The sequence below is a fragment of the Phoxinus phoxinus genome (assembly GCF_949152265.1).
Source record: "Phoxinus phoxinus genome assembly, chromosome: 12".
Lineage (NCBI taxonomy): Eukaryota > Metazoa > Chordata > Actinopteri > Cypriniformes > Leuciscidae > Phoxinus > Phoxinus phoxinus.
Genome location: NC_136887.1, coordinates 15,419,624 through 15,432,538, shown reverse-complemented (window position 1 = coordinate 15,432,538; position 12,915 = coordinate 15,419,624). Strand labels below are relative to the sequence as shown.

At 37.0% G+C, this 12,915-nt stretch overlaps 1 protein-coding gene across 2 annotated transcripts; it reads left to right on the top strand.

Moving 5' to 3' along the window:
• Positions 1–1,667: 1,667 nt before the first annotated feature.
• On the top strand, positions 1,668–12,077 carry slc26a2 (solute carrier family 26 member 2). 2 transcript variants are annotated; one of them, XM_079630310.1, is made up of 5 exons: positions 1,725–2,046; positions 6,414–6,480; positions 6,716–7,321; positions 7,406–8,145; positions 9,408–12,071. In XM_079630310.1, the coding sequence occupies exons 3-5, from the start codon at positions 6,734–6,736 to the stop codon at positions 10,180–10,182; spliced, it is 2,103 nt and encodes a 700-aa protein (XP_079486436.1). In that variant the 5' UTR covers positions 1,725–2,046; positions 6,414–6,480; positions 6,716–6,733; the 3' UTR covers positions 10,183–12,071. The 2 variants fall into 2 exon arrangements, with proteins under 2 accessions (XP_079486435.1, XP_079486436.1); XM_079630309.1 differs by lacking the exon at positions 6,414–6,480 and having other exon boundaries at positions 1,668–2,046; positions 9,408–12,077.
• The last annotated feature ends 838 nt before the right edge of the window (positions 12,078–12,915 follow it).

Genomic DNA, 12,915 nt, shown 5'->3' with positions numbered 1-12,915 from the left:
CTTTTGGAAGCCATGCGTGCCGGATGTGAGGACACGAGTCCAGAGGACTACCAGGGATGGATAAGGCACTCCAGAAGGTTCTTCCCCAGGTGCATGGCAAGAGAGAACATTTGATGTGATGTTGATGAAAACCTGTGGCCTGATGCTAGAGATTAGCAGGATTAGCCCCTCAATTATTTGTTTGAATTACATGTACTTTTAGTTTCTACCTTTTTTTTCCTCATTACTGTAATTCTGTAAATTACTACAGACTATTGTGAAGCAAACTGCTAATTTTCATTTACCTTAAAGAATTGTTATGTTCTAAAAATTTACTGTAAATAAATAATGTGAAAGAATGTCACTCTTTTCTTTGAAGAAAATATTACTTTGTATGAAGTCACTGAAATTGTTCAAACTGTAAAGATGAAAACTTTGTATTTTCTGTATTGGTGTTTGATGCTAGTGTTTTTACTCTCAGTGTGTTCTGAGTGACAGTGTGTGTTATCTCAGTGAGGGTTGTGCACAGTGTTTGGCTGCACTGAGCCTATTTTGAGCCATGTGTTAAGAGTTGTGTTGCTTGGAGTGAGTTTTGCAGGTGATGTGAACTGTTTAGCTCAGGTGACTGTTGGTAGTGCAGACTGTAGTTAGAGTTTTGCACATGTAGCTCCAGTTGTGCTCACTGTCGTTTAGCAATCGAAAAAAACTGTAATATTCATCCTCTGATGAAGAAGTTGCTGGATTTTTGTACATTTATTGAGGGAGTCAAGGTCTTGGTAAATTATGTAATAGTGATTCTAAAGTCTGCTGACACTGAGAGTGATGGATTGATTTCTTAATCTCTTTCTTGAGTTGCATGTGAGTCGTCGTCATCCCCCCCTAACTTTCACAAACTTTGTTTTGGCTTGATGACGTAAGGCATGATTGATTTTTGTTTTCAATCTTCTGACAAGGCATCGCTTATCAGAGGATTTTTTGATTGGTCAGTTGAAGGAAACACATGTACAGATGTATTGTTAAAAAAAACGCTTTCAACATTTCCAGATTTTCTGCCAACCCAGGTTGCTAAATTGCTGCCTTAAATTTTTAAGTACAATCAACTTGGATCTTTAAGTCGTTTCAACTTAAATTACATTAAACTGACTTAAACAATTGAGATGAATCTTGTATAACTTATGAAAAAAGGTTAAACATTGCTTAACTTATCTTGATGAGTTACAGCAACTTATAACTTATTAATCATATTTTATTTTACAGTGTAACTTTCATTATAATAATCCTAAATCCTTAATCCAGATAATTAGTTAATTTAGAAATGTGACAATGAATTACTTAGAAATATCATGAAATTTAAGATACACACCACAACATTTAGGACCCCATGTACCTTTTATGTAGCCTAACATTAATTAGCCTACCCTAATCTCTACCGACAATAGGTAAATCAAAACTGTAAATTATTATCATATTAATAATTAATTTCTAATTCAGACCTGGATGACAATAAATTAAGTATGAATTTATATAGGCTACTATTGCGAGGGTTTGATTTATGACTATTACTGTAAATAGACTAACGTTAACGTTGCTCGGAAGCCTTCCTGTAGCGTCTGGTAACGTCGATTAGTCTTATTAATATTCATGAGCCAAACCTTCAGCACATAGGCTACTGTCTGCTTGTGGCCAATGAGTTCACTGGGCGCACAAAATTAACATTCATAAGCCTTCGCCGTAGTATTTTCGCAACCCGGACACAGTGACAGCAGGATCTGTAGAAACTTTGTGAGGTTGTGCTGGCGACCTACGAAAACTATATGAATACTGAGAAAACAGTGTTGTATGTTTCAGATCCAGCCAGGAATTAGCAGTCACGTGACCAGTGGTAATGGCTTTTCGCTGTCCACGTGATATTACAAACTGATGGCTTCATATGTCACGGAATAGAACCTGATCTAAAAGTATCTAGATCTGTAACTTACATGTAGTCAGACGAAACTCTTGAGTGATTCAATGTCTCTCGGATGACCATGACTGAATGAAACGATCTCGTTGTGCAGACAGTCTGAGGTGAGTTTTTAACACAATCTGTGCAGCTTTATGTTCAGGGGATTTAATATGAGTCAGTTGTACACGTTGCAGTTTTGTTTTCAATAGTGCCATTCATGAAGTCAGACCATAGTGACAGAGCATGAAACTACCACTGTTATATACGTCGTTTCTTTCATATGATATAGGCTACTTATTTTTCATATATTTTAGACATTTTAGACGATATCCGAGAAGTTTAAGTTTGCTGAAACTTGATGTGATATTGAAATTGATATTTATCGTCGCGCTGTATTAATCTATGCAGAGTGCAGACTGTTATGAATGTTTGGTAATGGTATCATTGAAATTACTAGCATTCATATGAGCGAGAGAAACGGCACCAGTATGCAGTTATTCAGACTTTTATTTTATTTTTATTGTGAGTTTTAATAGTCAGTGTTTAACTTTAAAAAAAAAAGTAAAATACGCTTTATGCAACGTGGCTTTTCTGTTAGTGGAAAACTAGGCTAAACTTCGCTTTGATCATTCAATTAGGCTGTGTCATCTGAATTCCACGCATCTTTAAGATGAGATCATGGGTGTAGCCGTCATCACTTATTCACGCCAATATGGTCTATGTGATTTAAAAAAAAAAGAAGAAGAGTAAATTCGTAATGTAAAAGGTGATGCCAACCGCAAAATCTGACTTTTAGGTTTCACATTCTTTCAAATGAGCCAATTTGCCTACACTGTAAAAAAAAAAAAGTTGGTTTAACTTAAAAAAGCAAGTTAGCCTACCTTTTTGCCTTAAAATTGAGTTTGTTGTAATGAAAAATATGAGTTAATACAATGAAGAAGAATTGTGTAATAAACAGAAACGCAAAATAGTATGTTATCTGTTGTGATGACAAATAATTAAAAAAAAAATTGTTTTACAGTGTACGTAATGGGCTGACTTATGATTTTTTATTTTTATTTTTATTTTTTTATTATTCATTTATTCACGACCATGACCTGTGTGTGTGTGTGTGTGTGGCCCCAGACTGAACGTTATCATTTACAGTGACGCAATGTATTGCTCCATCTGCCAACTGGACCACAAAGTGCCAACCAAAAGGACACTTGTTTGTCACATATTGTTTTCTTCAATAATCCAAAAACCAATAGAAAAATCCTATTGTTTATTTTTGTCGAGGGAACCAGGGTGATGATGATAACTTCTACTGTAGGTGGCCTACAAATATACATTATCACTGCAGCACTGTTTTGTGAGGTAGATCGCAATGTCTACCCCTACTGAGGTTTTGGTGCAGATTAACCTCAGCAGGGTCCCTTCCCTATGAAATGTTCAGGTACTGTTGAGTTTTGAATGGGATGTTGCTCTTCGCTGCTGGTGGTCCTGCTTTTCAATCCAAGTTCAAAACCTGTGCTGACAAAAGACACAAGTTTCTTTCTCACTGAGCTTGTCAAGTGCCTCAAGGTGAATGTCCTCAACTCTTTCCCTGCCAGCAGTTTTTTTTTTTTAAGTTGCCAGCCAGGACCAGCGTTTAACATTTTTACAGAAATGTCATGGTCCACCAGACTATTTTGTTGCATGAATATCTGAACATGCACTATATATCAAAAGATAAAGCAGAGCCTCTGCTTTTAAACAACAACACATTTATTCTAGCTTCATGCATTTTTTATCAACACTTAAATGTTGGTCAGTTTAATAAAAACATTTTGAACAAAAAGCTGAGAAAATAGTGTTTTGTCAAAGACTACATCTGAATCGGATTCAGAATGATGATCAAAACATAAATAGTAGATCGAGTCCATCAACACCCCTCATTTCTTCATTCTTCAACCTCATCCTGGGTCGAAATTTCATTCTATAACATTAAGCAGTTTTGATAATGCAGTTTAATGTTTGTTGATCATGTTATTTTAATAAGCAATGCTTCTATCAATGGTTTCTGCTGCTTTTTCGCATGTGTTTTGATCCAGAGATTCAGAACTCTTTCAGAAGATGCCTAATAGTGCCCCGTACCGTATAACATTGAAAACACGAAAAGCTGGAAAATTCCGTCAATGGCAGGGGAAGCGTTGTGTCATAAATTACGGAAAGTTTGTCAACGGCAGGGAAAGAGTTAAAGTTTTCATTGTGTGTATGTGTGACTGTGACCAATGTCAGCACCTCTTGTTTATTTTCACCTGGTTAGTCTAGCCACATTGTCAGGAAAGAAAGAAAAACTGACTCAAAGATGTTTGCCTGGCAAGACTCTTGGTCACCTTTACTACCCTCTCAATGTGTAACTTTTTGAGACTTTATTCAAGCAGCTGAGGAAGGTTGATTATAGTGCTGGAGGGAGGCATCATCATTTTCCAGCATGGTTGTACTCATGATTTAGGACATCATCAGGCCTTCTTATCTGCTCCTCTAGTCTAAGAACCTCTTCAGCATCTCCACAGCAATTACTGATCCCCATTTGAAGTATTTAATGATCGCGCTGATTTGTAGGCTATTAATTGGAAATACTGTGGCACATCCGGTTAGTGTCATGAAGATGATCGTGTTTCTTTATACACTTTCTTGGGGATATATGTGATTTCTACAAAGACAAATAATTGTAAATAACAGTACATAAAAAATAGACAAAATATTAAGTTAATTAATAATGGCAGCCACAAGTTGCTGGGTAAATGCTTCATTCTTCTACTACTTTCTATTCTTTTGCGATTACATTAGCAAACCAGCCACCAACAGTAAGTTACCTCAAAATTAGCTAATTTCTTTGACCCATAATGTAAAGATGGTGATTAAGGTAAACGTTTCTCACAGAAATTGTAGCATGTATTTTCCAACTTTTTTTATTTTATTTTATTTTAATAAAGACACTGGTAACGCTTTACAAGGTTTATTTGCTAACATTAGTTAACTAACAATGAAAAATAACTTCACAGCATTTAGGGGTTGTTTACATGACACCGTTTTCAACTAAAAACGTAAAAAATGTTATGCGTTCTTTTGGCCGTTAATTTACACAACATCGTTTTGGGGGCCTGAAGACGCAAACTTTTGAAAACAGTTTTTCTTCATGTAAACAAAAACGTGAATCTCTACAAAAGATGACGTCATGGCATGCACATCCGAATGACGTGTTTTGTCTATAGTGTTTATCTGCATCTGATAGTCTGGCAGCAGAATACAGTGTTTTTTGAAGTTTTCGCAGATCCGTGTGAATGGGGATCGTTTTGACAATGTCGTCTGTACACGAAATTAACTTCTCAGGTTTAAGCATATCGTCGTGTAAACGTATCCTTTAGTTAACATTAATGTACTGTGAACTGACATGAAAATGTAAATTTTTATTAACTAATATTATCAAAGGTTAATAAATGCTGTAAGAATATATTGCGTATTGTTTAATTAATGTAGTAAACTAATGATAACAAATGAGACCTTATTTTGTTGTGTTACCAAGATACTTTAATAAAATACAACTTTACAGTTTTGGGAATGTGTTTTTCTTAATTTTTTTATTACATCACGCTACTGTTAAAAAAAATTGTGCTCAGTGAGAATGCACTAAGCCTTTAATTATTTGATTTAATTAAATATTGTGAAAAGATTTACAATTTAAAATAACTGTTTTTCTATTGTAATATATTTTAAAATGTATTTTATTTCTGTGATGGCAAAGCAGAATTTTCAGCATCATTATTCCGGTCTTCAGTCTCACATGGTCCTCAATAAACATTTATTATTATCACTCAGTGACCATTTTTCCACATGCATGCATTAGAAGACATGACGAATGCAAGCTGCAGTCCATTTGGAAAAGTATTTGGTGTAAGGAGCTATGACAAATATTATAATAAGTGTGATAGAGAGCATGCAAAGAGATGCATTTCTTCAATTTACACCACTATATTATACACCAATATTTAAAAGCAGTCCAGCTGAGAAGTTAATGTACTCAGTTTATGTACTACGTTATGCCATTTATGTACTGCTAAGTAGTTCACAATTCACCCAAAGTACAGTTTTTACTGCTCTATATAATCATTAATTCTTTATGGTCCTCATATGTTACTACTGTTTGAATTTTGACATTAACGCGAAACAAATCACAGGCAGATAAAATTAGAGTTCCAATATTGCCTCACTGATAAGGACAAACATGCAGCAGATCTCAATAGACTTTGAATCCTTTAGTTGGAAAAGTAGCAAGACTGTGCCAGATTTTTGTTCCTACAGTCATAATGAGTGATAATATTTGCCATCTGTTTTTTCTGATGAAGTTTTTTTTTTAATGGATTTAGAGAGTCAAGGTGTCAAGTAGATGTGTTAATAATGTTTCTATATTAAAGTCTGCTGGTACTGACATTGATTGATTAATTTCTTCTAATCTCTTTCTTAGGCAGTGAGTAAATAAGCCCCCCTCCCCCCTCAAAAAAAGTCCATACGACTACCTCATGGTGTATTAGGTGAATAAACCTAATTTTGACAGATTTAAAATGTGTGTTTTGTGTTTCAAGGAAAAAAAATAAGATAATACAGGGACTTCTAATAAGTCAATAGTAATCATACTTAAGATTTCCAAAAACCAAACTACACTATCTTTATGAATGTGAAAAAGGTGTTACCAATATACTTTATATTTTTATATACCAACTGTTTTCTTTTCAAGTCAGATTAATTCATGTACTTTTTGTGTTTCAGCAAGAGTTTCTGGACATTATGCCAGTTGAAGAGGTCTGTGATAGCGTTTCAGCAGAGGATGATGCTAATACGGGGTTGGATGTTCCTTTCGTTTTAGAAGAGCGTGTAAAAGAGAATGTGCCATGGAAGGAGGCGTTGAAAAGGAAGGTGGGGAAAAAGTGTTCCTGCAGTCATGCTCGAGTCAAAGCCCTGCTCGTAGACTCCATTCCAATCGTAAAATGGCTGCCGCGATATCACTTCAAAGACTGGATCATTGGGGATGCCATGTCTGGCCTTATCGTCGCCATCCTGTTGGTTCCCCAGTCCATCGCTTATTCTTTACTGGCAGAACAAGACCCTATTTATGGGCTCTATACTTCCTTCTTTGCCAGCATTATCTACGCCCTGCTGGGAACCTCCAGGCACATCTCTGTTGGGATGTTTGGGGTATTGTGCCTTCTGGTGGGACAGGTTGTTGATAGAGAACTTACTCTGGCAGGATACACGTCAGACACCAATCAGACCATCATGGGACATTTGGACAACAGCACTGGTCTAATCTGTGACCGAAGCTGCTATGCAATCATGGTGGGAGCAACACTAACTTTCACAGCAGGAGTCTACCAGGTTGGTCCATCTATCAAGGTTAAGCTTCTATTAAATTTGTGAAATCTCTAAATGTATTAATGTCTTGCTCTGCTTGGGTTGCAGGTGTTAATGGGTCTCTTACAAGTTGGCTTTGTCTCGGTCTTCCTCTCCGACTCTCTGTTGAGCGGTTTCGCAACTGGCGCCTCTCTCACCATCCTCACGTCCCAGATGAAGTACTTTCTGGGGCTTCACCTTCCTCGTGTCCAAGGCTGGGGTTCGCTCATAAAAACCTGGATCTGTCTTCTGAAGAATCTGGGTCATACCAACGTATGTGACCTCATAACAAGCGCGATCTGCTTGCTTGTTCTTGTACCCACGAAAGAGCTCAACAACCGCTTCAAGGCTAAGCTCAAGGCCCCCATTCCTTTTGAGCTCTTTGTGGTCATTGCTGCTACTCTAGCTTCCCACTTCGGAAAGTTCAAGGAAACTTATGGCTCGGATGTAGCTGGCAACATTCCCACGGGCTTCATGCCACCACAGCTTCCGAACTGGTCTCTCATACCCAATATCGCTGTTGATGCATTCTCAATAGCTATCGTTGGTTTCGCCATTACTGTGTCTCTGTCAGAGATGTTTGCCAAGAAGCATGGTTATATGGTGGACCCTAACCAGGAGATGTATGCCATTGGGTTCTGTAATATCATTCCTTCCTTCTTCCGTTGTTTCACAACCAGCGCCGCCTTGACCAAAACTCTTGTGAAGGAGTCCACAGGTTGCCAGACTCAGGTCTCGGGGTTGGTGTCCGCTCTAGTGCTGCTGCTCGTCCTGCTTGTTATTGCACCTCTCTTCTACTCGTTGCAGAAGTACGTATACATTATGCCAGTTTCACTTGCATGAACCTAGTAATAAATACATTGTCAATGTAGGAAGAGTCAGGATCTAATAATTTATTAAAAAACATTAAATAAAAATGCAATTATTCACACAGTGATTTGAATACACCTTTGCAGGGCTTGACATTTAACACCCGCCAACCCTCCAAATGCAGGTGGACTTCAGAAGTCACATTAGTTATAATATATATATATATAAAAAACAATTATTGTAGTCTTTTAAAAAGGCATCTGAAATGATAAACTAAGTGCAATGTAGTTGTCGAAAATATAGATTTTTCAATATCGATACTAAAATATTTGAAACGCTTTCAATATTAATTTTCCGCAGAATAGATACACAATACCAGCTGCACTTATCACACATCTCATTTCTCCAACAACGAGTTACACACAAACCCGCCTCTCCTCCTTCACTCGTTTCTTTTGCTCCGGATGAATATTGTTGGCGTTACAGGCCTTGATTTTCATCGCGGGATTGGGTGTATTGCACATAATTGTACAAATTCCTGCAGATTTGTGCTCACACCCAAAGTGCGCGCAGATAAAGCCGCCTCTCAGTACTAAATGTAGTTCTTTTTTATTTCTTTTTCACTGCTTATTGCACTTAAACAGTCAAAAACACACACAATAATGACAAAATGCTGGTCTTGAGTTTTCCTTCTCATCAGTTTACATTCTCTTAAAGCATAACTGACTGTTTACGTGAATACTCAACCCATGTGTAACAGTATAAGCGATCCATGCGTCAGGTCTTAAAATGACTGCAGCCTAATATACTGTACCTGCTGCCAAATTATGCAATAATATGAAAAAAATCTATATGGCAGTTTTTCCCCATGGTATTGATGTCAAAACTGTAGCCAGTGAAACCGTAGATGAACATGCTTTTACTCTCTGATTTGGAAATTAATTTTTAGGGGGCATAAAGTAAAAAATAAAATTAAAGTCAGCTCTCCTGATATAATTATAAAAAAGTCTCAAGCCAAATGAAAAAAATGTGCAGCAGTTTTGTTTTATTATTATTATTATTATATTTTATTAGTTTTTTTTTTTTTCTTCATTGACTCAAACATGTTTTCAGACCTTACCATTTGAGCTTTTTTCAGACACACAAGTGTCCTTGGCAAGTATTCAGGTTTTCACACCCAGTCCCATTTTTACATTTTTATCTTGAAACTGTGTGTATTTCCGCTATAATTCTCCTAATTTCGTCCTCTTTATCTCTGCAGATGCGTTCTGGCCGTCATCATAGTCGTCAACCTCCGTGGGGCACTGCAAAAGTTTGTGGACATACCCAAAATGTGGCGTGTCAATCGAGTGGACACTATCATCTGGCTGGTTACCATGTCTACGTCAGCCCTAGTGAACACTGAGCTAGGCCTGCTGGTTGGAGTTCTGGTCTCTGCGTTCTGTGTGCTAGGCCGAACCCAGTCTGCCCAAGTCTTTCAGCTGGGCCAAGCAGGGGATCGTGAGCTCTTTGAGGACATTGGGTTTTACAAGGGCCTTCAGACCCAACCAGGAGTGGCTGTTTTCCGATACGAGGCTCCCATCTACTACGCCAACCAAACTCTGTTTAAGAAGTCACTGTATCGCAGTGTGGGACTGGATCCACTTAAAGAGAAGGCCAGGCGTAGGAAACTAGAGAAGCAGAGGAATCAGAAACAAGGTGGAGAAGACCAGAAGCAAGAGATGGACGTGTCCACCGATGTGTATCTGCTACAGCACACCAGTTTACACGCATTGGTCATAGATTGCAGTCCAGTTCTGTTTCTGGACACTGCTGGAGTCAATGCTTTGAAAGAGGTATGCAAGGACTACAAGGAGCTGGGAGTCAATGTACTTTTGGTGCAATGCAACATCTCCGTCATTGATTCTTTGCGAAGGGGAGGCTACTATGACCCAAAGAAAGGAACCAAAGAAATAAAGTTTCACACTGTTGGTGATGCCATCTCTTATGCCCAAAGCTTGAAGTCGAAGAATGGTGATTGTGACACTGTTGTGTAATAATTTGTGATGTATTGATTTGTAAACCAAGTGGTCTTTGAATTGAACATTTGTCTGTTTTGGCATAATATAGAGATTTATATGTAAAGGCACCCACACACTAAAAGATAATCGGGCAGATTTTGGGCCAAATTCTCCCCTTACGACTATCCTAGGTTAAAGTCCCGATCATCTTGATGGTTCTACAGATTATCTTATTAGATTTTCCTGTGGAGTGAGGTGTTAAGAGTGAATGAATCTGCTCAGAAGAACATCCGCAATGATCTCAAATCATAAATATCCTTCATGTTGAATATTTGCGATCAGAAATCCTGTTTCTTGGAACTAAACGATACCAAATCATAAAATGAGCTGATGAAAGACGGAAGCATAGGACTTCATCCAAACCTCTTCTTTTTTTTTCTGCAAAAAGCAGTTCATACATTATTATTGCCATTTCTTCTTGCCCGTCGTCCGCCATGTTTGTTTAGGCTATTCCAAAGTCACGTTTGACCGTGAGAAATTTTGCGAGGTTTCCTGTGTTCACAGTCGAGACTGTAAATGGAATCTGTTAGTATGTGGTGTGCTTTCTTGGTCACATTGTATGTCTCCACACACTATAGGAACAAAACTGTTAAATCTATGTTTTTTTTATCACCATGTTTGTGGTCTCTGAAAATCTGATGAGATTTTAAAAATCTTTTAGTGTGGGCCAACCTTAAATTATTTCAGAATTTCATAGTTGAATTGAACTAAGGGATCCCAAAAAGGACAATTCTGTCATAATTTACTCACCCACATGTTGAGATCTTCTGTGGAACATAACATATATTTTGACCAGTGATTGCCTTTAAGTTAGTAGTTCAAACTTTGAATGTAGGTCATTGTGTATCTCATGACATTTATCTTAAAATGATGTATTTACAGATTTTATAGCACATTTAGCTTAATTTAAGTAGTTAAAGTTCAGTAAGGGCTCAATCTTTCTCAAAGCTCTAGCTTGTATATTTACTCCTTATCTCCTTCCAATCTAGTTTTGATGCTCATGCAGTCAGAATTATGTGACATTTTACCCAGCTTTATGGGTTCTTGTGCAGGTTTAAATGATCATAAAGCTTGGATGTATATACTGAGCAATTGTCTGGGTGAATGCAAGTTGAACTCTTTCACCCAGTCACCAGATGTTTACCTCAATTGCAGAAGCACCAGATGCCGATGTGCCTTGTCACTGTGACTGTGCAGCCACAGAGTAGCTTTTGAAAATATGCATTTCTTTAAGGCTTTGCTGAAGAGGCCAAATATTGTCCAGCAATTCGCTTTGACTCAGCTTTTGTTCTGTGTAGAGACTAAAGAGGACTAAAGAGGCGTTTTAATGGCATCATGTCTGACCTGTTGAACAGGTCTGAAGGAGCTGGAGACTGAGACCGTGTACTAAGCTCAGGTAACTGACACAATCTGTCCTCCTATTGGCTGAATTACAACTGGGTATGAATACAGATGATCCTTCTTAAATTCTGGAGCCTTTGCAATGTGTCATTGATCGAATTCTAGCACAAATAGAAATACTGTTGAATTGTGTATTTAAACCTTTTAATGCAAACTGGAAACTATTTGTATAGTTCTAAGTTTTCGCATTGTCATGGTGATTATTTATTCAAAACATTTCTAATGGTTTTAAGTTAATGCTTTTAGATTATTTTAGTTTCTGCGGTATTATAATTACTGCATTACTTGTTACAGATGTATTTTATGTTCTTAAAATATCTACAAATCCAGGTATTTTAATGCAACTATCTATGCAACTATACGACAACATATTGTATGTTTGTGATCATGGATATTGGTGGGAAACCTATATCCTACATTTTGTCTTCTACAAATATAATCTGTCTTAGTACAAAATAAACCAAATGTTTAAAGAAAACTTTTTTATTTGTCTTGTTGTGAAATCTCCTAAATTGGCTTTACTTTTATATTGCTTCACTGAATTTATATTTTATTCTGTGCTTTTAATCTTTTTATAATTATATTCTTTTTAAAGTGAAATTGAAGAGTGAGGGGAAAAATCATGTATTGTTTACTTTGTGCTTTAACTCAAAGCTACCACCAGTGTGCAGCATTGTTCTGCCACAGATCATGCTATTTTGCATGTAGTCTTTAAAGGGAAAGTTCACCTAAAAATGAAAATTCTGTCATTTACTCACCCTCATGCTATTCCAACCTGAACGGCTTTCTTTCTATTGTGGGAGGCGAAATAAGACGTATTGTGCTTTTGATAATAAATATATTTATTTATTGTCGTTTGTTTTCTTTGGGTAAAAAAATCAGTCATAGGTTTGGATTGGAATGAGGGGGAGTAAATGAAGTCAAAATGTTTATTTTTGGGTGAACTATCTTTAACTTTGAAAATGCTGACATATCAGTGGTGAAAAATCTCCAACCTCCAGATTTATGGTATAATGCAGATGAAAATGTACTAAAATTCCAGTGTTTTATGTAGCTGCTGACAGATATTTTTTTTAGTGTTCTGAAAGTTTGGCATGAGAACTATGCATGGCAGCACATCTGCAGTTTATGATGCCTTTAGATTCTATGGCCAGTTTGTCTCCTGTCAAAAATATTTTATATTGGTCTCATCTCAAAGGCAGCCAGAGAGAAAGGCTGTCTCAAAGTCATGGATCATCTCAATGACATTAGCAGGTGTTAGGATGGCAAAGACAGCAGCTGTCTATTCTTTCATCAGGATTTTGAAAA

What these genes read in the sequence shown, in the direction of transcription:
- slc26a2 (XM_079630309.1), top strand. Translation starts at nt 6,734, where the DNA reads ATGCCAGTTGAAGAGGTCTGTGATAGCGTTTCAGCAGAGGATGATGCT. An exon ending in TCACAGCAGGAGTCTACCAG is followed by an intron (nt 7,322 to 7,405) that starts GTTGGTCCATCT and finishes CTTGGGTTGCAG; the next exon opens with GTGTTAATGGGTCTCTTACA. An exon ending in CTCTTCTACTCGTTGCAGAA is followed by an intron (nt 8,146 to 9,407) that starts GTACGTATACAT and finishes TTATCTCTGCAG; the next exon opens with ATGCGTTCTGGCCGTCATCA.